General features: G+C 40.4%; 1 protein-coding gene across 1 annotated transcript; it reads right to left on the reverse strand.

Moving 5' to 3' along the window:
* Positions 1-10,220: 10,220 nt before the first annotated feature.
* napgb (N-ethylmaleimide-sensitive factor attachment protein, gamma b) lies at positions 10,221-23,438 on the reverse strand. Its single transcript, XM_020473990.2, has 11 exons — positions 23,224-23,438; positions 21,219-21,286; positions 21,022-21,124; positions 20,522-20,552; positions 20,188-20,297; positions 19,962-20,028; positions 19,801-19,871; positions 19,579-19,657; positions 19,343-19,422; positions 17,326-17,455; positions 10,221-16,323 (listed from the first exon to the last, which is right to left on the reverse strand). Exons 1-11 carry the CDS (start codon positions 23,274-23,276, stop codon positions 16,186-16,188), a joined length of 930 nt encoding a protein of 309 aa, XP_020329579.1. The 5' UTR covers positions 23,277-23,438; the 3' UTR covers positions 10,221-16,185.
* Between the last annotated feature and the right edge of the window lie 3,871 nt (positions 23,439-27,309).

Below are 27,309 nucleotides of genomic sequence, written 5' to 3' on the forward strand. Positions count from 1 at the left end.
CCAGCCCCAGGACCAGCCCATCAGCAGCCAGCCCATCAGCAGCCAGCCCCAGGACCAGCTCATCATCAACCAGCCCCAGGACCAGCCCATCAGCAGCCAGCCCCAGGACCAGCCCGTCAGCAACCAGCCCCAGGACCAGCCCATCAGCAGCCAGCCCCAGGACCAGCCTGTCAGCAACCAGCTCATCAGCAGCCTGCAGGAGGAGAAATATGGATGTAAAAAAATTGTGAAATTGAATGGTCTTCTTGCCCAAGGAATGAGCCACCCCGCATGTCTGCCAAAGTGATAAGAATGCAACCAGGGCCAACGTGGATGGCGGTTACTCATGTGCAGGACATACAGTCTACTAACTGTTCATCCCAGACACCATCCAGAAAATCATACTGAACTGCACTAATTTGGAGGGAAGGCATGTTTTTGGAGAGAGATCGACCAAACTCATGCATAGTGCATAGTTTTGGGGGTTGTTATCCTTGCTGGTGTTTTCAGATCCAATGGGGGAATCTCCAGAATCCCTGTGGGATGCAGAAACTGGCAGAGAACATTTCAGTGCAACAATGTCTCTGGAAAACTTCCACATTATTTCCAGGATTATCCGCTTCGATAACCGAGACACCAGACCAGCTCGGCGGCAGAGACCAGCTAGCTGTATTCAGGTCAGTGCAGAGAGACCAGCTAGCTGTAATCAGGTCAGTGCAGAGAGACACGCTAGCTGTAATCAGGTCAGTGCAGAGAGACACACTAGCTGTAATCAGGTCAGTGCAGAGAGACACGCTAGCTGTAATCAGGTCAGTGCAGAGAGACCAGCTAGCTGTAATCAGGTCAGTGCAGAGAGACACGCTAGCTGTAATCAGGTCAGTGCAGAGAGACAAGCTAGCTGCTATCAGGTCAGTGCAGAGAGACAAGCTAGCTGTAATCAGGTCAGTGCAGAGAGACAAGCTAGCTGCTATCAGGTCAGTGCAGAGAGACCAGCTAGCTATAATCAGGTCAGTGCAGAGAGACAAGCTAGCTGTAATCAGGTCAGTGCAGAGAGACAAGCTAGCTGCAATCAGGTCAGTGCAGGGAGACCAGCTAGCTGCTATCAGGTCAGTGCAGAGAGACAAGCTAGCTGCAATCAGGTCAGTGCAGGGAGACCAGCTAGCTGCTATCAGGTCAGTGCAGAGAGACAAGCTAGCTGCTATCAGGTCGGTGCAGAGAGACCAGCTAGCTGCAATCAGGTCAGTGTGGGACAAGTGGGTGGACCGCCTTCCACTGTTTTACAACCCTGGACCCAACATTACATTTGAGGACCAGCTTATGCCATTTAGGGGCCGCTGCCCATTCAGGCAGTACATACCGTCTAAACCCACAAAATATGGAATCAAGATGTGGGCTGCCTGTGATGCTGCTTCATCATATGTGTGGAACTTGCAAGTGTATACGGAGAAGCCAGATGGAGGAGCCCCTGAGAAGAACCAAGGGATGAGGGTTGTCCTGGATGTGACACAGGGACTCTGTGGCCACAACATCACATGCGATAACTCTTTTGCACTTCGCACAAGCTGGGACAGGAGCTCCTCAGGAGGAAGCTGACGATGGCAGGAACAGTACAAAAAAACAAGCCAGAGCTCCCACCTCAGCTGTTGAATACACAGAACAGGCCTATCAATTCCTCTAAGTTCGTGTTCACGGCCGACACGTCCCTAGTGTCCTACATGCCAAAGAAGGGCAACAATGTGGTACTCATGAATACGCTGTATAGGGATGGGAGAATCTGTGGCCAGGAACATCAACAACCCGAAATCATAATGGATTATAATGCCACAAAAGGAGGGATGGACAATTTGGACAAGCTGCTGACTGGCTACAGCTGCAGAAGAAGAACCCTACGCTGGCATCTTGTGATATTCTTCAACATCTTGGACATCTCGGCGTACAACGCGTTGGTCATCTGGACGGCGCTGAACCCAGATTGGAACAGAGGGAAGCTCCAGAAGAGATGGCTCTTTCTCGAGGAGCTGGCAAGACCTCAAATCCAGAGGGGGCAACATATCCCAAGGACCCCAGCTTCCATCAGCCATCGTGAGGAGGATTCAGGAGGAGGATGCTGGTGCCCCACCCACCCCGACCCACAGAACCAACAACTCCAATACCAGAAGTAAGTGTGAGTGATGTTGTTGCATGTGTGTGTGTGTCTGACTCTCCTACCTCGGTCTGCTGTAACTATGTGAGTGAGTGATGTTGTTGCATGTGTCTGACCCTCCTACCTCGGTCTGCTGTAACTATGTGAGTGAGTGATGTTGTTGCATGTGTCTGACACTCCTACCTCGGTCTGCTGTAACTATGTGAGTGAGTGATGTTGTTGCATGTGTCTGACACTCCTACCTCGGTCTGCTGTAACTATGTGAGTGAGTGATGTTGTTGCATGTGTCTGACACTCCTACCTCGGTCTGCTGTAACTATGTGAGTGAGTGATGTTGTTGCATGTGTCTGACACTCCTACCTCGGTCTGCTGTAACTATGTGAGTGAGTGATGTTGTTGCATGTGTCTGACACTCCTACCTCGGTCTGCTGTAACTATGTGAGTGAGTGATGTTGTTGCATGTGTCTGACTCTCCTACCTCGGTCTGCTGTAACTATGTGAGTGAGTGATGTTGTTGCATGTGTCTGACTCTCCTACCTCGGTCTGCTGTAACTATGTGAGTGAGAGAGATGTTAGTAACGTTCCTGAACTAAGTGTTTTTTATCATTCTAGATTGCAGCTGGTAGCAACAAGAAGAAACACTGGGATGCGTCTGGACCCAAAGGGGGACAGAAAGACACAGTACATGTGCAATAAATACATTAGCAACACACACATAGTAAAACTCTGTCCCTCATGCGGCGTGTAGACCGGCCTTAATATGTGTTCAATGGGGCTCATTTCCATAAAATACTGTATGTAAAATGTGTCCTTCCAATTTGGTTCAGTTCAAAGCAGTAAACATCAATAGTGATGAAAACCTTGTTTCGATTATATTTGTTCAAGATAAACATGATTTATTCCACCCATGTCTTGACATATTTTTATTTATAAAATTAAATTTTTATATATATATATAAAATAACACTTTTATTGATAAATGTGATCTAGCAGAGGTAAATGGCAAATATGAACCATGTGTACTGTCTATATTAACCATGTATACTGTCTACTGTCTATATTAACCATGCTGTCTATATTAACCATGTGTACTGTCTATATTAACCATGTATACTGTATACTGTCTATATTAACCATGTATACTGTCTATATTAACCATGTATACTGTCTATATTAACCATGTATACTGTCTATATTAACCATGTATACTGTGTACTGTCTATATTAACCATGTATACTGTCTATATTAACCATGTATACTGTCTATATTAACCATGTATACTGTATACTGTCTATATTAACCATGTGTACTGTCTACTGTCTATATTAACCATGTATACTGTATACTGTCTATATTAACCATGTATACTGTCTATATTAACCATGTATACTGTATACTGTCTATATTAACCATGTGTACTGTCTATATTAACCATGTATACTGTCTACTGTCTATATTAACCATGCTGTCTATATTAACCATGTATACTGTCTATATTAACCATGTATACTGTCTATATTAACCATGTATACTGTATACTGTCTATATTAACCATGCTGTCTATATTAACCATGTATACTGTCTATATTAACCATGTATACTGTATACTGTCTATATTAACCATGTATACTGTATACTGTCTATATTAACCATGTATACTGTCTATATTAACCATGTATACTGTCTATATTAACCATGCTGTCTATATTAACCATGTATACTGTCTATATTAACCATGTATACTGTCTATATTAACCATGTATACTGTCTATATTAACCATGTATACTGTCTATATTAACCATGTATACTGTCTATATTAACCATGTATACTGTATACTGTCTATATTAACCATGTATACTGTCTACTGTCTATATTAACCATGTATACTGTCTATATTAACCATGTATGCTGTCTATATTAACCATGTATACTGTCTATATTAACCATGTATACTGTCTATATTAACCATGTATACTGTCTATATTAACCATGTATGCTGTCTATATTAACCATGTATACTGTCTATATTAACCATGTATACTGTCTATATTAACCATGTATACTGTCTATATTAACCATGTATACTGTCTATATTAACCATGTGTACTGTCTATATTAACCATGTGTACTGTCTATATTAACCATGTATACTGTATACTGTCTATATTAACCATGTATACTGTCTATATTAACCATGTATACTGTCTATATTAACCATGTATACTGTCTATATTAACCATGTATACTGTATACTGTCTATATTAACCATGTATACTGTCTATATTAACCATGTATACTGTCTATATTAACCATGTATACTGTCTATATTAACCATGTGTACTGTCTATATTAACCATGTATACTGTATACTGTCTATATTAACCATGCTGTCTATATTAACCATGTATACTGTCTATATTAACCATGTATACTGTCTATATTAACCATGTATACTGTATACTGTCTATATTAACCATGTATACTGTATACTGTCTATATTAACCATGTATACTGTATATATTAACCATGTATACTGTATACTGTCTATATTAACCATGTATACTGTCTATATTAACCATGTATACTGTCTATATTAACCATGTGTACTGTCTATATTAACCATGTATACTGTCTATATTAACCATGTATACTGTATACTGTCTATATTAACCATGTATACTGTCTATACTAACCATGTATACTGTCTATATTAACCATGTGTACTGTCTATATTAACCATGTATACTGTCTATATTAACCATGTATACTGTCTATATTAACCATGTATACTGTCTATATTAACCATGTATACTGTCTATATTAACCATGTGTACTGTCTATATTAACCATGTATACTGTCTATATTAACCATGTATACTGTCTATATTAACCATGTATACTGTATACTGTCTATATTAACCATGTATACTGTATACTGTCTATATTAACATGTGTACTGTCTATATTAACCATGTATACTGTCTATATTAACCATGCTGTCTATATTAACCATGTATACTGTCTATATTAACCATGTGTACTGTCTATATTAACCATGTATACTGTCTATATTAACCATGTATACTGTATACTGTCTATATTAACCATGTATACTGTATACTGTCTATATTAACCATGTATACTGTCTATATTAACCATGTATACTGTCTATATTAACCATGTATACTGTCTATATTAACCATGTATACTGTCTACTGTCTATATTAACCATGTATACTGTCTATATTAACCATGTATACTGTCTATATTAACCATGTATACTGTCTATATTAACCATGTATACTGTATACTGTCTATATTAACCATGTATACTGTCTACTGTCTATATTAACCATGTATACTGTCTATATTAACCATGTATACTGTCTATATTAACCATGTATACTGTCTATATTAACCATGTATACTGTCTATATAACCAGTGTACTGTCTATATTAACCATGTGTACTGTCTATATTAACCATGTATACTGTATACTGTCTATATTAACCATGTATACTGTCTATATTAACCATGTATACTGTCTATATTAACCATGTATACTGTCTATATTAACCATGTGTACTGTCTATATTAACCATGTATACTGTCTATATTAACCATGTGTACTGTCTATATTAACCATGTATACTGTCTATATTAACCATGTATACTGTGTACTGTCTATATTAACCATGTATACTGTCTATATTAACCATGTATACTGTCTATATTAACCATGTATACTGTGTACTGTCTATATTAACCATGTATACTGTCTATATTAACCATGTGTACTGTCTATATTAACCATGTATACTGTCTATATTAACCATGTGTACTGTCTATATTAACCATGTATACTGTCTATATTAACCATGTATACTGTCTATATTAACCATGTATACTGTCTATATTAACCATGTATACTGTATACTGTCTATATTAACCATGTATACTGTATACTGTCTATATTAACCATGTATACTGTATATATTAACCATGTATACTGTATACTGTCTATATTAACCATGTATACTGTCTATATTAACCATGTATACTGTCTATATTAACCATGCTGTCTATATTAACCATGTATACTGTCTATATTAACCATGTATACTGTCTATATTAACCATGTATACTGTCTATATTAACCATGTATACTGTCTATATTAACCATGTATACTGTCTATATTAACCATGTATACTGTCTATATTAACCATGTGTACTGTCTATATTAACCATGTATACTGTCTATATTAACCATGTATACTGTCTATATTAACCATGTATACTGTCTATATTAACCATGTATACTGTCTATATTAACCATGTATACTGTATACTGTCTATATTAACCATGTATACTGTATACTGTCTATATTAACCATGTGTACTGTCTATATTAACCATGTATACTGTCTATATTAACCATGTATACTGTCTATATTAACCATGTATACTGTATACTGTCTATATTAACCATGTATACTGTATACTGTCTATATTAACCATGTGTACTGTCTATATTAACCATGTATACTGTCTATATTAACCATGCTGTCTATATTAACCATGTATACTGTCTATATTAACCATGTGTACTGTCTATATTAACCATGTATACTGTCTATATTAACCATGTATACTGTGTACTGTCTATATTAACCATGTATACTGTATACTGTCTATATTAACCATGTATACTGTCTATATTAACCATGTATACTGTCTATATTAACCATGTGTACTGTCTATATTAACCATGTATACTGTCTATATTAACCATGTATACTGTCTATATTAACCATGTATACTGTATACTGTCTATATTAACCATGTATACTGTATACTGTCTATATTAACCATGTATACTGTATACTGTCTATATTAACCATGTATACTGTCTATATTAACCATGTATACTGTCTATATTAACCATGTGTACTGTCTATATTAACCATGTATACTGTCTATATTAACCATGTATACTGTCTATATTAACCATGTGTACTGTCTATATTAACCATGTATACTGTCTATATTAACCATGTATACTGTCTATATTAACCATGTGTACTGTCTATATTAACCATGTATACTGTCTACTGTCTATATTAACCATGCTGTCTATATTAACCATGTATACTGTATACTGTCTATATTAACCATGTATACTGTATACTGTCTATATTAACCATGTATACTGTCTATATTAACCATGTATACTGTCTATATTAACCATGTGTACTGTCTATATTAACCATGTATACTGTATACTGTCTATATTAACCATGTATACTGTCTACTGTCTATATTAACCATGTATACTGTCTACTGTCTATATTAACCATGCTGTCTATATTAACCATGTATACTGTATACTGTCTATATTAACCATGTATACTGTCTATATTAACCATGTATACTGTCTATATTAACCATGTATACTGTCTATATTAACCATGTATACTGTCTATATTAACCATGTATACTGTCTATATTAACCATGTATACTGTATACTGTCTATATTAACCATGTATACTGTCTATATTAACCATGTATACTGTCTATATTAACCATCCTGTCTATATTAACCATGTAGACATGTTTGTTATTGTTACGGTTTTCTTCTATATCCTCCTCTGACGAAGAGGTAGAACAAGGATCGGACCAAAACGCAGCGTGTTGATTTAGATTCATGTTTAATCAAACAAAGAAACACGAACTTACACGAACACTAACAAAAACAATAAATCTGGTGCAAACCTATCTGGTGCAAAGCCTATCTGGTGCAAACTAACCGAGAGTACACATAGGACACTAAGGACAATCACCCACGACAAACTCAAAGAATATGGCTGCCTAAATATGGTTCCCAATCAGAGACAACGATAAACACCTGCCTCTAATTGAGAACCACTCCAGACAGCCATAGACCTTGCTAGATAACCCTACTAGCAACAATCCCAATACCACCACCAAAACCCCAAGACAAACACACCACAATTACAAAAACCCCATGCCACACCCTGGCCTGACCAAATACATAAAGATAAACACAAAATACTTTGACCAGGGCGTGACAGTTATGGCTGTATAGTTTTAAAAACCCAATAATGTTGTGTGTCCATCAGACCTGTGAACATTAGGTGAACAACAAAAACATGAACACCACACAACGGTTAAATGTTTAAACATGGTATGGCTATGGGCCCGTTGTATGTTTAAAAGGTATGGCTATGGGCCCGTTGTATGTTTAAAAGGTATGGCTATGGGCCCGTTGTATGTTTAAAAGGTATGGCTATGGGCCCATTGTATGTTTAAAAGGTATGGCTATGGGCCCGTTGTATGTTTAAAAGGTATGGCTATGGGCCCGTTGTATGTTTAAAAGGTATGGCTATGGGCCCGTTGTATGTTTAAAAGGTATGGCTCTTGTCCAGTTGTATGTTTAAAAGGTATGGCTATGGGCCCGTTGTATGTTTAAAAGGTATGGCTATGGGCCAGTTGTATGTTTAAAATGTATGGCTATGGGCCAGTTGTATGTTTAAAATGTATGGCTATGGGCCAGTTGTATGTTTAAAATGTATGGCTATGGGCCAGTTGTATGTTTAAAATGTATGGCTATGGGCCAGTTGTATATTTAAAAGGTATGGCTATGGGCCAGTTGTATATTTAAAAGGTATGGCTATGGGCCCATTGTATGTTTAAAAGGTATGGCTATGGTCCAGTTGTATGTTTAAAAGGTATGGCTATGGGTCTGTTGTATGTTTAAAAGGTATGGCTATGGGCCCGTTGTATGTTTAAAAGGTATGGCTATGGGCCAGTTGTATGTTTAAAAGGTATGGTTTTAATGGGCCAGTTTGATGTTTAAAAGGTATGGCTATGGGCCAGTTGTATGGTTTTAATGGGCCAGTTGTATGTTTAAAAGGTATGGTTTTAATGGGCCAGTTGTATGTTTAAAAGGTATGGTTTTAATGGGCCAGTTGTATGTTTAAAGGTATGGTTTTAATGGGCCAGTTGTATGTTTAAAAGGTATGGTTTTAATGGGCCAGTTGTATGTTTAAAAGGTATGGTTTTAATGGGCCAGTTGTATGTTTAAAAGGTATGTTTTTAATGGGCCAGTTGTATGTTTAAAAGGTATGGTTTTAATGGGCCAGTTGTATGTTTAAAAGGTATGGTTTTAATGGGCCAGTTGTATGTTTAAAAGGTATGGTTTTAATGGGCCAGTTGTATGTTTAAAGGTATGGTTTTAATGGGCCAGTTGTATGTTTAAAAGGTATGGTTTTAATGGGCCAGTTGTATGTTTAAAAGGTATGGTTTTAATGGGCCAGTTGTATGTTTAAAAGGTATGTTTTTAATGGGCCTGTTGTATGTTTAAAAGGTATGGTTTTAATGGGCCAGTTGTATGTTTAAAGGTATGGTTTTAATGGGCCAGTTGTATGTTTAAAGGTATGGTTTTAATGGGCCAGTTGTATGTTTAAAAGGTATGGTTTTAATGAGCCAGTTGTATGTTTAAAAGGTATGGTTTTAATGGGCCAGTTGTATGTTTAAAAGGTATGGTTTTAATGGGCCAGTTGTATGTTTAAAAGGTATGGTTTTAATGGGCCAGTTGTATGTTTAAAAGGTATGGTTTTAATGGGCCAGTTGTATGTTTAAAAGGTATGGTTTTAATGGGCCAGTTGTATGTTTAAAAGGTATGGTTTTAATGGGCCAGTTGTATGTTTAAAAGGTATGGTTTTAATGGGCCAGTTGTATGTTTAAAAGGTATGGTTTTAATGGGCCAGTTGTATGTTTAAAAGGTATGGTTTTAATGGGCCAGTTGTATGTTTAAAAGGTATGGTTTTAATGGGCCAGTTGTATGTTTAAAAGGTATGGTTTTAATGGGCCAGTTGTATGTTTAAAAGGTATGGTTTTAATGGGCCAGTTGTATGTTTAAAAGGTATGGTTTTAATGGGCCAGTTGTATGTTTAAAAGGTATGGTTTTAATGGGCCAGTTGTATGTTTAAAAGGTATGGTTTTAATGGGCCAGTTGTATGTTTAAAAGGTATGGTTTTAATGGCCAACAATTAAAACAAGGTCAACTTACAGCTTTCAGAAGAACGTTTCTTTATTTTACTTACAGGAAATCATGAATTGTCACGTCAGAATTTATTGGCCTTTATTGATAAGCCATTATACATGACTATAAATGCTTTGTAATGCTAGTTAGCAGAGTTCAGTGTTCACTAGCAACACATGGAGACGGAGGATCTTTCCATTCAACACGACTCCATTTACAAAGGTAAGAGATTTGTCCCTTTTATTTTCCCTGGATGGACACATGTATGTTGTACACTCCCCATTTTGGATTGTGACTAATGCACAAAACACAGAACATCACAACAGAAGCAGCACCGGTGTGCATTAAAACCAGGACATTGCTAAGGAAAGGACAGAGGCATTGGTAGACGATCTAACTCTCTCATTAAAATACACACAGAGACTTAAGAAGCTCGACATCCATTACAAGGTCCTTCCTTTCCACGGTTCAGTTCTGGAAGAACCTTGTTAGAATTAACTCTCAGGCTACGTCCCAAACATCTAGTATTCTCAGGGACCACAACAACATGACACGGCTGTAACCACGGTACTGTAGGTACAGGGACTACAACAACACGACACGGCTGTAACCACGGTACTGTAGGTACAGGGACTACAACAACACGACACGGCTGTAACCACAGACGATGAGGTTAATTAAATGGGAGGTAATGTTTCTTTAAAGGAATGCACATGAAATACATATACTACTACATATACTACATGACCAAAAGTATGTGGACAACTGCTCGTCGAACAACTCATTCCAAAATCATGGGCATTAATATGGAGTTGGTCCCCTCCCCTTTGCTGCTATAACAGCCTCCACTCTTCTGGGAAGGCTTTCCACTAGATGTTGGAACATTGCTGCTATAACAGCCTCCACTCTTCTGGGAAGGCTTTCCACTAGATGTTGGAACATTGCTGCTATAACAGCCTCCACTCTTCTGGGAAGGCTTTCCACTAGATGTTGGAACATTGCTGCTATAACAGCCTCCACTCTTCTGGGAAGGCTTTCCACTAGATGTTGGAACATTGCTGCTATAACAGCCTCCACTCTTCTGGGAAGGCTTTCCACTAGATGTTGGAACATTGCTGCTATAACAGCCTCCACTCTTATGGGAAGGATTTCCACTAGATGTTGGAACATTGCTGCTATAACAGCCTCCACTCTTCTGGGAAGGCTTTCCACTAGATGTTGGAACATTGTTGCTATAACAGCATCCACTCTTCTGGGAAGGCTTTCCACTAGATGTTGGAACATTGCTGCTATAACAGCCTCCACTCTTCTGGGAAGGCTTTCCACTAGATGTTGGAACATTGCTGCGGGGACTTGCTTCCATTCAGCCACAGGAGCATTAGTGAGTTCGGGCACTGATGTTGGACGATTAGGCCTGGCTTGCAGTCGGCGTATATATATAGGTTAGCCACAAGAAATACAGAACAAAACCTACAGTGTCTATACCAGGGCTCTCTGACCCTGTTCCTGGAGAACATCCCTCCTGTAGGTTTGAACTCCGACCCTGTTCCTGGAGAACATCCCTCCTGTAGGTTTGAACTCCGACCCTGTTCCTGGAGAACATCCCTCCTGTAGGTTTGAACTCTGACCCTGAAGAACATCCCCCTGTAGGTTTGAACTCCGACCCTGTTCCTGGAGAACATCCCCCTGTAGGTTTGAACTCTGACCCTGTTCCTGGAGAGATACCCTCCTGTAGGTTCACTCCAACACGGTTAAATCCTACAGGATGGAAGCTCTCCAGGAGCAGGGTTGGAGTTAAACCCTACAGGAAGGATGTTCTCCGGGAACAGAGTTGGAGAACCCTGGTCTATTAAACCCTACAGGAAGGATGTTCTCCAGGAACAGAGTTGGATAACCCTGGTCTATTAAACCCTACAGGAAGGATGTTCTCCAGGAACAGAGTTGGAGAACCCTGGTCTATTAAACCCTACAGGAAGGATGTTCTCCAGGAACAGAGTTGGATAACCCTGGTCTATTAAACCCTACAGGAAGGATGTTCTCCTGGAACAGCGTTGGAGAGCCCTGGTCTATGTATAAGCTTCTTTTAAACATAGATCTCTGCCTAGATGTCTATTTTGCTTGCTTAAATATGTCCAGTTGCTTGCATGTGCATTTACACAAGAGGAGAAGCTAGAACCTCTAGCTAGATAACACCATTTTCCAATTAGAACATTATAATGGGAATACACAATGGAATCAAAAATCACATTTTCATGGTCTCACTTTTATGGTCTCCGGGAATTGAACAACAATATAGAACAAAGATACATTATTATAATTGTTTTTAAAGTATCCTGTCACATCCACTCTGTTTGTATGGTAAGGTACGAAGACATATCTTCACCATATGCTACACACCATCCCCAAGGTAGATGACCTTAAAACCTGCTGTCATGTAATCTTTGCTATGCCTCATCTTACTCAGGACTCTTGTTGTACATCCATTCCAAACACAAATGGTATTCAACCGTGGCAGCGGTATTCAACTCTCGCAGCGGTATTCAACTCTCACAGCGGTATTCAACTCTCGCAACGGTATTCAACTCTCGCTGCGTTATTCAACTCTCGCAGCGGTATTCAACCGTCGCAGCGGTATTCAACCGTCAATACACTTCTGTTTCTCTTCCTTCACACACACATATAATTTACAATCCCACTACACTATATCTGTATTGCATATTGCCCCAGCAACTGTTATCTTTGACATTTCAAAGCCTTAAACATCTGTACAGACACACATAAACATACATTAAACCATACTAAACATCTAATATAGTAATATATATATACACACACACGCGCTACCGTTCAAAAGTTTAGGGTCACTTTTGAGTTCCTCTGTCCAGTGTGATCAGTTGTCCATCTTAATCTTTTCTTTTTATTGGCCAGTCTGAGATATGGCTTTCTCTTTGCAACTCTGCCTAGAAGGCCAGCATCCCGGAGTTGCCTCTTCACTGTTGACGTTGAGACTGGTGTTTTGCGGGTACTATTTAATGAAGCTGCCAGTTGAGGACTTGTGAGGCGTCTGTTTCTCAAACTAGACACTCTAATGTACTTGTCCTCTTGCTCAGTTGTGCACCTGGGCCTCCCACTCCTCTTTCTATTCTGGTTAGAGCCCGTTTGCTCTGTTCTATGAAGGGAGTAGTAAACAGTGTTGTACGAGATCTTCAGTTTCTTGGCAATTTCTCGCATGGAATAGCCTTCATTTCTCAGAACAAGAATAGACTGATGAGTTTCAGAAGAAAGGTCTTTGTTTCTGGCCATTTTGAGCCTGTAATCGAACCCACAAATGCTGATGCTCCAGATACTCAACTAGTCTAAAGGCCAGTTTAATTGCTTCTTTAAACAGAACAGCAGTTTTCAGCTGTGCTAACATAATTGCAAAATGGTTTTATAAGGATAAATGAGCCTTTTAAAATGATAAACTAGGATTAGCTAACACAACGTGCCATTGGAACACAGGAGTGATGGTTGCTGATAATGGGCCTCTGTACGCCTATGTAGATATTCCATTAAAAATCTCCCATTTCCAGCTACAATAGTCATTATGTTATTTTAAAATGGACCCCCCAAAAAAAGAAGCTTTTCTTTCAAATACAAGGACATTTCTAAGTGACCCCAAACCTTTGAACGGTAGTGTATATATATATATATATATATATATATATATCATTTTTATTTCCCCACTCTATATGACAATAAGACTGATCAGTCACGACAATATAAACAATATATTAATAAATATTTTTTTATCTGTACACATACCTACAAAAACTGCCCCATTATACAGCAGGGGTATCATACGGATCCGGTCCTCGAGCCCATTCAAATCCTTTCTCTTTTCAAGATACTTTTTGGGGGTGAAGAAAACAATCTCAAACTAAATTTAAACTGTAGAAGTGATAACGAGCCTATATCTAGAGTCTCTTTACTCTGTCCGACGTGCTGACAGCAATCGAAACAAAAGCAAAGACAGTCAGGGAGCATCGAATTTCCAAAAGAGATGGATGATTCATCATCCAAAAGAGATGGATGATTCATCATCCAAAAGAGATGGATGATTTTGCAAATATAACCAATCCTCCGGACCTCGGTGAAGAACGAATGCGGCTCGTTGGACCAAAATTAGTTTGATAACCCTGATTGACAGTTAACGAGAATTCATGATCAACAAAATATGAACATTTACAACTATGGAATTTATGTTCAATAGACATCTTAAAACACACAGGTGATATGTCGTTGTTACACTGAATTAAACTGTAGACAAAGTAAAATAATATCTATAGTATAGATATAGACCTAGTCAAAACTATCCTTCTTATGACCCATCACTTGGAATTTAATCTAGGTTTTTTTGGGAAAAGGAGAGGATGTTTGATGTAATTAAAGAAGATGGACCCACACATAGGAAGAGTATACTTCACTGATATCGACATGTTTCACACTGAGGGGAGTGGAGGGAATTAGATACCTAGTTTGGGGGGGGAGCAACATATTGGGGTCTAGTATAGGGAGGAGCAACATATTGGGGTCTAGTATAGGGGGGAGCAACATATTGGGGTCTAGTTCAGAACGGAGCAACATATTGGGTCTAGTTTAGGGGGGAGCAACATATTGGGGTCTAGTTTAGGGGGGAGCAACATATTGGGGTCTAGTATAGGGGGGAGCAACATATTGGGGTCTAGTTCAGAACGGAGCAACATATTGGGTCTAGTTTAGGGGGGAGCAACATATTGGGGTCTAGTATAGGGGGAGCAACATATTGGGGTCTAGTTCAGAACGGAGCAACATATTGGGGTCTAGTATAGGGGGGAGCAACATATTGGGGTCTAGTATAGGAGGGAGCAACATATTGGGGTCTAGTATAGGGGGGAGCAACATATTGGGGTCTAGTATAGGGGGGAGCAACATATTGGGGTCTAGTATAGGGAGGAGCAACATATTGGGGTCTAGTATAGGGGGGAGCAACATATTGGGGTCTAGTATAGGGGGGCGCAACATATTGGGGTCTAGTATAGGGGGGCGCAACATATTGGGGTCTAGTTCAGAACGGAGCAACATATTGGGGTCTAGTATAGGGGGGAGCAACATATTGGGGTCTAGTATAGGGGGGAGCAACATATTGGGGTCTAGTATAGGGGGGAGCAACATATTGGGGTCTAGTATAGGGGGGAGTAACATATTGGGGTCTAGTATAGGGGGGAGCAACATATTGGGGTCTAGTTCGGGGGGGAGCAACATATTGGGGTCTAGTATAGGGGGGAGCAACATATTGGGGTCTAGTTCAGAACGGAGCAACATATTGGGTTCTAGTTCAGGGGGGAAACCACATATTGGGGTCTAGTTCAGGGGGGAGCAACATTTTGGGGTCTAGTTTGGGGGGGAGCAACATATTGGGGTCTAGTTCAGGGGGGAGCAACATATTGGGGTCTAGTTCAGGGGGGAGCAACATATTGGGGTCTAGTTCAGGAGGGAGCAACATATTGGGGTCTAGTTCAGGGGGGAGCAACATATTGGGGTCTAGTTCAGGGGGAGCAACATATTGGGGTCTAGTTCAGGGGGGAGCAACATATTGGGGTCTAGTTCAGGGGGAGAAACATATTGGGGTCTAGTTCAGGGGGGGAGCAACATATTGGGGTCTAGTTCAGGGGGGAGCAACATATTGGGGTCTAGTTCTGGGGGAGCAAAATATTGGGGTCTAGTTCAGCGGGGAGCAACGTATTGGGTCTAGTTTAGGGGGAGCAACGTATTGGGGTCTAGTTTAGGGGGGAGCAACATATTGGGGTCTAGTTTAGGGGGGAGCAACATATTGGGGTCTAGTTCAGGGGGGAGCAACATATTGGGGTCTAGTTCAGGGGGGAGCAACATATTCTGACAGTTTCACCTCAATGAGCAGAACTTCCTGGTGTGTTTAGCGTTGTGTGTATTTAGCGGTCAGTGTTTTCTGCGGCTAACACAGCCCTCCCTCGTAGTCGTCGTCGTCCTCGGCGGAAGCAGCAGGCGCTCCGGCGCCCCCCTGTGGCGGCTTTGCAGTCTTCTTCTTCGCTCCTCCTCCAGGAACCTTCAGGGAGATGGCCAGCTTGGCATACTGAGAGTAAACGGGAGATAGATTACATCAACAGGGTTGTTCCTACCTCAAGTATTGTTTCTTCAAGTGTATGAAAAACAGACCAGACCCTGTGATGGGTACATAACAGACCAGACCCTGTGATGGGTACATAACAGACCCTGTGATGGGTACATAACAGACCAGACCATGTGATGGGTACATACAGACCAGACCCTGTGATGGGGTACATAACAGCCCAGGCCCAGTGAGGGGTACATAACAGACCCTGTGAGGGGTACATAACAGACCAGACCATGTGAGGGGTACATAACGAAACAGACCCTGTGAGGGGTACATAACAGACCAGACCCTGTGATGGGTACATAACAGACCATGTGATGGGTACATAACAGACCAGACCCTGTGATGGGTACATAACAGACCAGACCCTGTGATGGGTACATAACAGACCAGACCTGTGAGGGGTACATAACGGAACAGACCATGTGAGGGGCACATAACGAAACAGACCCTGTGATGGGTACATAACGGAACAGACCCTGTGAGGGGTACATAACAAAACAGACCCTGTGAGGGGTACATAACAGACCAGACCCTGTGAGGGGTACATAACGAAACAGACCCTGTGAGGGGTACATAACGAAACAGACCCTGTGAGGGGTACATAACGGAACAGACCCTGTGAGGGGTACATAACGAAACAGACCCTGTGAGGGGTACATAACGAAACAGACCCTGTGAGGGGTACATAATGAAACAGACACTGTGAGGGGTACATAACGGAACAGACCCTGTGGCGGGTACATAACAGACCCTGTGAGGGTACATTACAGACCCCGTGATGGTACATAACAGACCCTGTGATGGGTACATAACAGACCCCGTGAGGTTACAGTTGAATGAAGTGTTACTCACGTCATTGTCCATGTACTTCAGCAGACCCCGTGAGGGTACATAACAGACCCCGTGAGGGTACATAACAGACCCCGTGAGGGTACAATTGTATGAAGTGTTACTCACATCATTGTCCATGTACTTCAGCAGAGCGGAGTTACACACGCGGTGCACCTGGTCCTCGTCCTGCTCGTCATATCCCTGCAGCAACGTCTCCATGGCCACGCAGTCTTCACTCCCACTGTACCCTGGGAGGCTGCAGGAAAACAGCACATTATATCATCAGACTACTGTCACAATTCATAGACTAGCCCAAATTACGGTTATCGCTGAATAGTCGTTCGCCGTCGAGTGAAAAGCATGAGTTGGAAGGGGGCTTTCACTGTATTTCTTACACCAGTTGGTTCCTTTTAAATCCAACAGTGGGAAAGCACCAATTTATATAGACATTAGCCACTCAGTCAGATAGACATTAGCCACTCAGTCAGATAGACATTAGCCACGCAGTCAGATAGACATTAGCCACTCAGTCAGATAGACATTAGCCACGCAGTCAGATAGACATTAGCCACTCAGTCAGATAGACATTAGCCACTCAGTCAGATAGACATTAGCCACTCAGTCAGATAGACATTAGCCACGCAGTCAGATAGACATTAGCCACGCAGTCAGATAGACATTAGCCACGCAGTCAGATAGACATTAGCCACGCAGTCAGATAGACATTAGCCACTCAGTCAGATAGACATTAGCCACTCAGTCAGATAGACATTAGCCACGCAGTCAGATAGACATTAGCCACTCAGTCAGATAGACATTAGCCACGCAGTCAGATAGACATTAGCCACGCAGTCAGATAGACATTAGCCACGCAGTCAGATAGACATTAGCCACGCAGTCAGATAGACATTAGCCACGCAGTCAGATAGACATTAGCCACGCAGTCAGATAGACATTAGCCACGCAGTCAGATAGACATTAGCCACGCAGTCAGATAGACATTAGCCACGCAGTCAGATAGACATTAGCCACGCAGTCAGATAGACATTAGCCACGCAGTCAGATAGACATTAGCCACGCAGTCAGATAGACATTAGCCACGCAGTCAGATAGACATTAGCCACTCAGTCAGATAGACATTAGCCACGCAGTCAGATAGACATTAGCCACTCAGTCAGATAGACATTAGCCACGCAGTCAGATAGACATTAGCCACTCAGTCAGATAGACATTAGCCACTCAGTCAGATAGACATTAGCCACGCAGTCAGATAGACATTAGCCACGCAGTCAGATAGACATTAGCCACGCAGTCAGATAGACATTAGCCACGCAGTCAGATAGACATTAGCCACGCAGTCAGATAGACATTAGCCACGCAGTCAGATAGACATTAGCCACGCAGTCAGATAGACATTAGCCACGCAGTCAGATAGACATTAGCCACGCAGTCAGATAGACATTAGCCACGCAGTCAGATAGACATTAGCCACGCAGTCAGATAGACATTAGCCACGCAGTCAGATAGACATTAGCCACGCAGTCAGATAGACATTAGCCACGCAGTCAGATAGACATTAGCCACGCAGTCAGATAGACATTAGCCACTCAGTCAGATAGACATTAGCCACTCAGTCAGATAGACATTAGCCACGCAGTCAGATAGACATTAGCCACGCAGTCAGATAGACATTAGCCACGCAGTCAGATAGACATTAGCCACGCAGTCAGATAGACATTAGCCACGCAGTCAGATAGACATTAGCCACGCAGTCAGATAGACATTAGCCACGCAGTCAGATAGACATTAGCCACGCAGTCAGATAGACATTAGCCACGCAGTCAGATAGACATTAGCCACTCATTCAGATAGACATTAGCCACGCAGTCAGATAGACATTAGCCACGCAGTCAGATAGACATTAGCCACGCAGTCAGATAGACATTAGCCACGCAGTCAGATAGACATTAGCCACGCAGTCAGATAGACATTCGCCACTCAGTCAGATAGACATTCGCCACTCAGTCAGATAGACATTCGCCACTCAGTCAGATAGACATTAGCCACGCAGTCAGATAGACATTAGCCACGCAGTCAGATAGACATTAGCCACGCATGTATTCAGTCATAAGGAAGTTCATACCTGTAGCTCTCTCTGACACACTTGTCTGCAGCCACAAAGTCATTTCTGTGAAGATGAACCAACACCTGTGCTGTTGTTTTCTAAGAGAAAAGACCCAGATCAACATTTAATGATCTGTATTTTACACCTCCACCAATACTTTTGAACCGAACATAGCTTGAAAGGGAAATGCTGGAAAATCCACAAATAGCATATAATTCCAATAGAATGCACATGCATATGACATAAGAACGTACCTTAAAGCAAGTGGGATAATTCTCTATATCTTTATACATGTTCTTCTCTTTTTGAAGGGCAGTTGCTGCTTCATCCAGTCTGTCATCCAGTTCACAAAGACAGAACCGAGTTAGAACAGTGGGTCAGGACCAGCCACAATACTTTGCTGCTTATAAATGATTTGTGAAGCATCTATGTAGTGCTTCTGAAGCCTTTTTTATGCTGTTATTCGTTGTCTTTACCTGCGTAATCTGACCAACAGTCTGGAAGCTTTCCCCAGGAGCTCAGCTGACTGACGTAGGCGGTCCTCATTCTACACACACACACAAAACAATCCATTAAATCAACTTATTAAAAGGCAACTTCTCTAACTTAGAATATGATATTAAAATGTCCAACTTACCTCAAACACACCGGCAGCCTGCTGATACAGGTCCACAGCTTTCTCTAAACTCACCGGCTCGATAAGTCTAGATAGGAAAAGAATGAAAAAGTATGACACAAATAAATAAAAAAAATTAAAAACAGGGTGATGTACCCCTCCCCCAAAACAACAATGGTCAGGAACATATCAAAAACCACCGAATCAATAAAGTAGACAGACATGTATAGTCTAGAGCAGCACTTACTTCCCGGCTCTGTCCAGAGCCATAGCAGCGGTGTCTGGAGTACCGTTCTCTACGTAGATCATACTGGCCTTTTCTATGTACTGGATCGCCTCAGGCATCTTCTTCAAGTCCTGTCACAGAGCAGAAAACATGGCTACCTCAACGACCTCTATTAACACATACTATGTTGTGGTAGAATATCAATCGTTTTTTTTTTGTGAGACAATGATGCTCTCGATCACATGGTACAAAGCGTATAGTAAATCAAATAAAAGCTGGTTCTCTCCCATTATTTCCCACTGGTTGTATTTGAGGTATTACACAGATATTTCATGGACATTGGGGGAAAACTCACCTTCATCATCATACCTGCTTGTTCGATTGCTCTGAAAAATAAATGCATTTCTTAGAAAGGGGGGGGGGGGGTCGCACATATACAAGTATTGAATGGTATTAGTAATCTTTAAATAAGGCCTAGTGGAGTACAAAAAAACAAGTGATTTTTCTGTTGGAAAAGACAGCCTGAAATTTCTACCTGTTTTGGTGGGATGGAGTTTTTGGCCTGCCTGGTGACATGACCAGGCGGTAAATGAATTAATAGACCAATAAGAAAGAGTTCCAAACCCCTCTGCCAATAAGAGCTAGTTTTCAGTTTCCCCCTCCCCGACAGTCCTAGCAAAATTCTTGCTAGAGAAATTGTTCTTTGCTAAGAAGTTTTTTTTGTTTTTAAACCATTTTAAAATGGACAACAATCACAGAAAGGTAGTTAATTGTTACCCAGAAATGATTTGATAATCGAAATAAAAACATCTGCATTGGCCCTTTAATCTCAAGTATTCATATGGAAAACCTTACTTTGCTGCATGAAACAAGGCTTTATTTTCTGTGTGGTACTCTGCCTCCTTCAGGTAGGCATCCTTAGCCTGCTCAAACTGTTTGGCATTCTTGAAGCACACCGCTGGGAATACAAACACAGATTGTTTATCAGACTGTCAATACATGGTATGGAGTGTTATCCTTCCTCTACGTTTACAGACTGTAGGCATACTGACCAGCTTTGGCATATTCTGATGCAGCACTGTCAAAATCTGGCTTCCACTTTGTCATGCTTGTCTTTAAACTGCAAAATGACATGCAAGAAAAATGTCTATTTTCAGGGGTTAACAACACACACAGCCATACCAATAGACAGAAGAGCTAACCTACATCAGGTTAGTCATTAAGACAGTAGTGATGGGAAGTTAGGCTCTGTTTACTGACTCGGACCTTTTCAACTCATTCAGTCAAAAACAACTGTTCATTTGATTCAATTCCACCCAGCACACCCCTATTGGCAAACGATGAACTAAAAACTCGAAAGAACTCTACAAGACTCTACAAGTCTCGTGCACCATAAGGTTTTTGTTTTTCAGTTCAATAACTCAAAGCATAGATTGTTTTTAATTTAGAAAAAAAACTTGGTCTAAAAGAATGGCACTGATTGGCCTCTAGGTGGCGCTGTTATAAGCAGTCCTCACTTAAACCTTCATATCCGTTGCCCTGTTTGACCGAGACATGAAGCCCCCCAAAGACTTTGAGAAAATAACATTGATGCATTCCAAGATGTCCACCAGTAGACTGCATATTAGCACTTACACAAACAAAATACTTCAAAAATGGTCTCCTCATGAACCACAGTACCAAATGACACCATATTTAGAATGTAGGCCCATGGTACATGTCTTAACACAGTTTGAAGCTAAGGGATTGGTCAAAAGATGTCTTGGAGTTATTGACCAATCAAATCACTGTGAATCCACTCCACAGTGGTTTATCAACTTGAAACTTGTCATCGCTGTCATGGACGTCCCCTAAGATTAACCACCATTTGGTATTGATATAAAAAATAAAAAATCTATATATATATTTAACGCTAATGCTAAAAATTATTTGCAATCATATCCTCATTAACCATACATCAGGTTCCTACCAGATTTTGATTGCAAATCAAACAACAACAAAAAAGTTCCTACACGAGTGCTTGCTTTGTTCTCCAACTAATCTTCTGTCATCCTGTCCGTTGCTGTAAATATAGCAGGCAGCTATATTTGGAGTTGTTGTTTGTGACAGAACTATAATAGTGTGCTTCAAACAATGTGCATTTGTGATTACTAGACATACAAATAAGATGATTTATTAATGCCTTTAAAAAAAACGTGATATAGTTGCGGCCACAACCGGACTAGACTGTGAACGACTCTTGGCAGAAATGCAACTGCACCTCGAGTGTTGATCAGAGGATGGCTATGTGCGTTTTGGTTCTACAATGAGGTGTATATCACTAACATGAACATTAATTATTGCACCATGATGATATCAATTATCAGTGTATTTTTTTCATTCTCTTATGCTGCCTGCAACATGATCTATTTATTTTTCTGCGCGCATGAATACAGGTCGGAGCGCATCTCCGGAGGAGGCTGAGCGCGTCTTATACTGTGTAGTCGAAATAATTACAGTCAGGTCAAACGAACGAATCACTTGGAGAAAACGAAATCATGACTCTCGAGTCAGTAAACAGAGTCGTTCAACAACAACCAAAAATAACGAATCGTTTGCGAACAGCATATCACTATAACACAAGTGGCCTTGTTTTGGATTGCAATGGATATGCATATGACAATGAATATGCATATTACAATAGAAAGGCATATTACAATGTAAAGGTATATTACAATGTAAAGGCATGCACAGCCACTGAGCGGACAGCTTAGCAGCGTTACCGCAGCTCGCTGGCTGACGTTAACTAGGTGATGAATGAATGCATCCGCTGACCGGCCGGATTAGAAGATAGCTAGCTAGCTACTTCTTACAAATACAACTAATTCATTAACTGTAATTCAATGACAATGTCGTAAGTAAACTCTGATTATGTCACATCTTGTCAACAACTAAGGTCAGATATTTTTTGAGGGACAATGTTACTAACGTTAGCTAGGAACCGATGAAGCGTCTAACAGGGTCAGCGATGCTAGCTAGCTACAGTACCGTTAGCTACCATTAGCTACATCAACATACTTTTTCTCCGCTTTAGCGATGTGTTCATGGGCTTCGTTTATTTTGGAGGCCATGGTGCTGTCTGCGGTCTTCGACAATCTGTCGAGCAGATGTTATTTGTGGAAAAATCTAACCGAGGACTATGATAAACAAATTCTGTTGGTGTTTGGATGGAAGAGAGAAGATAAATAAAATATGTCCACAACGTCGAACTACAGATTCCCCGGATGTCATTGCGCAATGCACCAGCGGTCCTTATAGGCTGGACGTAGAGAGAAATAGTAATGGCGTCTTTTTGTAGGCACTAACCACGCCATGCTTCGTCGGACACGTATGTAGAAAACACAGGGTTAGATATTATACTTTTTGTTCTATGAGATTATATTCATCAACTAACTCCACTTTTTTTGTGAATTTTGAAGAATTTATGTAATATATATTTTTTAAAGATCATATAAGGTCATGTTAACTGACTGCTATTATCTCATAGAACAACATGTACAAGCTCTCTTAAACCTGTGTTAAATTCCGAACTTATTCTCGGCGTTTATTCCAAAACCCTATTATTTTTCCCCCATTAATTTTTGTCATAAGGATGGCTGAATTAACCAGAGGTCACTCATTTCTGGATTTTAGGACTACAAACTGGCGAGCTCTATTCAGCGTAAACATTTCAACATCAAAATTGTTGTAATATCTTTAGCTTTTTGAGGAAACTCGAGTATACAGATTTGAGACAGGGTTTTAATAGTAGAAAAGATATATGTGCTAGTCAATAGAGAATATACATTTACAGCCAAAATATAGTATTTCCTTGTCGAGAAAGAAACAGATTGGTCACAATCACAGAGAGATCGGATAACATTGTGTTTACGGTCTCACATTACATCGATTTTCATTCAACAAAATAGTTATTCAACTAAACTGTACTTATCAAAATATATGTCTCTGTGGCATAGTAATGCACGTGCTTTTTTATTAGGATAATTTAAAGCTCCCCATGCAGTTTTTTAAATAATCATTTGAAATCATCACTGTAGGTCTAATACATCACTGTTTTTTATATTTTTATATAATTTGTCATTTTTATAATTGATTTGTTTTATAATTATGAACAAAACAAAAACAGAAATATACAAACGGAGTACATTAACCTAACAAATAGGTATTACATATCGAGATACATTTTCAATTTGTCAAAAGGTTTTATGGTGAGTATTGCTTTTTTTGTTTTTAAATTTACTGATAATTTCTAAATAATATAACAATTCTATCGTAAATAATGTGAAGGGGGGGTTTGTTCTGCGCCCACTTCATTTTAGGGATAAAGAATCTTCCATGAAAGATAAACAAATGAACAATGAAAGTTAAATCAGGGTCCATATCATTTGGATCAAAATAAAACAGATCAGAGTCTCTCAAATTAACATTAGTCATTTATTTTAAAATAAAATCTTCTAACTCCAAGATGTTCTGACGTAAGAACAGTCCCAAAATAAATGGTTGAGTTTCTGGGTCACAACCACAAAATACACATTTGTTATCAATAGCTATTTTAAATCTGTGTATAATAAAGGTCTTTACAGGGTCGATTCTATGAATGAGTTTGTATGATACTTCTTTCACCTTATTAGATATACAATGTTTACCAGACAACAACGAGACTTTGTTCCAGTTTACTTGTCTTAGAGCTGCATTCCAGTACATTTTAGCTGAGGGAATAGTAACATCTTGACATAGTTCTCATATACAGTGAGGGAAAAAAGTATTTGATCCCCTGCTGATTTTGTACGTTTGCCCACTGACAAAGAATTGATCCGTCTATAATTTTAATGGTAGGTTTATCTGAACAGTGAGAGACAGAATAACAACAACAAAATCCAGAAAAATGCATGTCAAAAATGTTATAAATTGATTTGCATTTTAATGAGGGAAATTAAAATGAAATAAAAACTTTTCCCCTTCAGGAGACTCAAAAGGTTTGGCATGGGTCCCCTGATCCTCAAAAGGTTTGGCATGGGTCCCCTGATCCTCAAAAGGTTTGGCATGGGTCCCCTGATCCTCAAAAGGTTTGGCATGGGTCCCCTGATCCTCAAAAGGTTTGGCATGGGTCCCCTGATCCTCAAAAGGTTTGGCATGGGTCCCCTGATCCTCAAAAGGTTTGGCATGGGTCCCCTGATCCTCAAAAGGTTTGGCATGGGTCCCCTGATCCTCAAAAGGTTTGGCATGGGTCCCCTGATCCTCAAAAGGTTTGGCATGGGTCCCCTGATCCTCAAAAGGTTTGGCATGGGTCCCCTGATCCTCAAAAGGTTTGGCATGGGTCCCCTGATCCTCAAAAGGTTTGGCATGGGTCCCCTGATCCTCAAAAGGTTTGGCATGGGTCCCCTGATCCTCAAAAGGTTTGGCATGGGTCCCCTGATCCTCAAAAGGTTTGGCATGGGTCCCCTGATCCTCAAAAGGTTTGGCATGGGTCCCCTGATCCTCAAAAGGTTTGGCATGGGTCCCCTGATCCTCAAAAGGTTTGGCATGGGTCCCCTGATCCTCAAAAGGTTCTACAGCTGCACCATCGAGAGCATCCTGACCAGTTGCATCACCGCCTGGTATAGCAACTGCTCAGCATCTGACCGTAAGGCGCTACAGAGGGTAGTGTGAACGGCCCAGTACATTACTGGGGCCAAGCTTCCTGCAATCCAGGACCTATATAATAGGCAGTGTCAGATGAAAGCCCATAAAATTGTCAAGAGACTCCAGTCACCCAAGTCATAGACTGTTTTCTCTGCTACCGCACGGCAAACTGAACCGGAGCGCCAAATCTTGGACCAAGAGGCTCTTTAACAGATTCTACCCCCCCAAGCCATAAGATTGATGAACAATTAATCACATGGCCACCGGACTATTTACATTGACCCCCCCTCCATTTGTTTTGTACACTGCTGCTACTCTCTGTTTATTATCTATGCATAGTCACTTCACCCCTACCTACATGTACAAATGACCTCTAACCTCGCACACTGACTCAGTACCGGTAGCCCCTGTATATAACCTTGTTATTGTTAAGTAATTATGTTACTTTTTATTCGTTTTTACTTTAGTTAATTTGGTAAATATTTTCTTAACTCTTCTTGAACTGCAGTGTTGTTTAAGCGCTTGTAAGTAAGCATTTCACTGTAAGGTCTACACTTGTTGTATTCAGCATTTCACTGTAAGGTCTACACTTGTTGTATTCAGCATTTCACTGTAAGGTCTACATTGTTGTATTCAGCATTTCACTGTAAGGTCTACACTTGTTGTATTCAGCATTTCACTGTAAGGTCTACACTTGTTGTATTCAGCATTTCACTGTAAGGTCTACTACACCTGTTGTATTCAGCATTTCACTGTGAGGTTTACCTACACCTGTTGTATTCAGCATTTCACTGTAAGGTCTACTACACTTGTTGTATTCAGCATTTCACTGTGAGGTTTACCTACACCTGTTGTATTCAGCATTTCACTGTAAGGTCTACACTTGTTGTATTCAGCATTTCACTGTAAGGTCTACTACACCTGTTGAATTCAGCATTTCACTGTGAGGTCGACCTACACCTGTTGTATTCAGCATTTCACTGTGAGGTTTACCTACACCTGTTGTATTCAGCATTTCACTGTAAGGTCTACACTTGTTGTATTCAGCATTTCACTGTAAGGTCTACTACACCTGTTGAATTCAGCATTTCACTGTGAGGTCGACCTACACCTGTTGTATTCAGCATTTCACTGTGAGGTTTACCTACACCTGTTGTATTCAGCATTTCACTGTGAGGTCTACCTACACCTGTTGTATTCAGCATTTCACTGTGAGGTTTACCTACACCTGTTGTATTCAGCATTTCACTGTGAGGTCTACCTACACCTGTTGTATTCAGCATTTCACTGTGAGGTCGACCTACACCTGTTGTATTCAGCATTTCACTGTGAGGTCTACCTACATCTGTTGTATTCAGCATTTCACTGTGAGGTCTACCTACACCTGTTGTATTCAGCATTTCACTGTGAGGTCTACTACACCTGTTGAATTCAGCATTTCACTGTGAGGTCGACCTACACCTGTTGTATTCAGCATTTCAC

The sequence above is a fragment of the Oncorhynchus kisutch genome, linkage group LG27 (assembly GCF_002021735.2).
Source record: "Oncorhynchus kisutch isolate 150728-3 linkage group LG27, Okis_V2, whole genome shotgun sequence".
Taxonomy (NCBI): domain Eukaryota; kingdom Metazoa; phylum Chordata; class Actinopteri; order Salmoniformes; family Salmonidae; genus Oncorhynchus; species Oncorhynchus kisutch.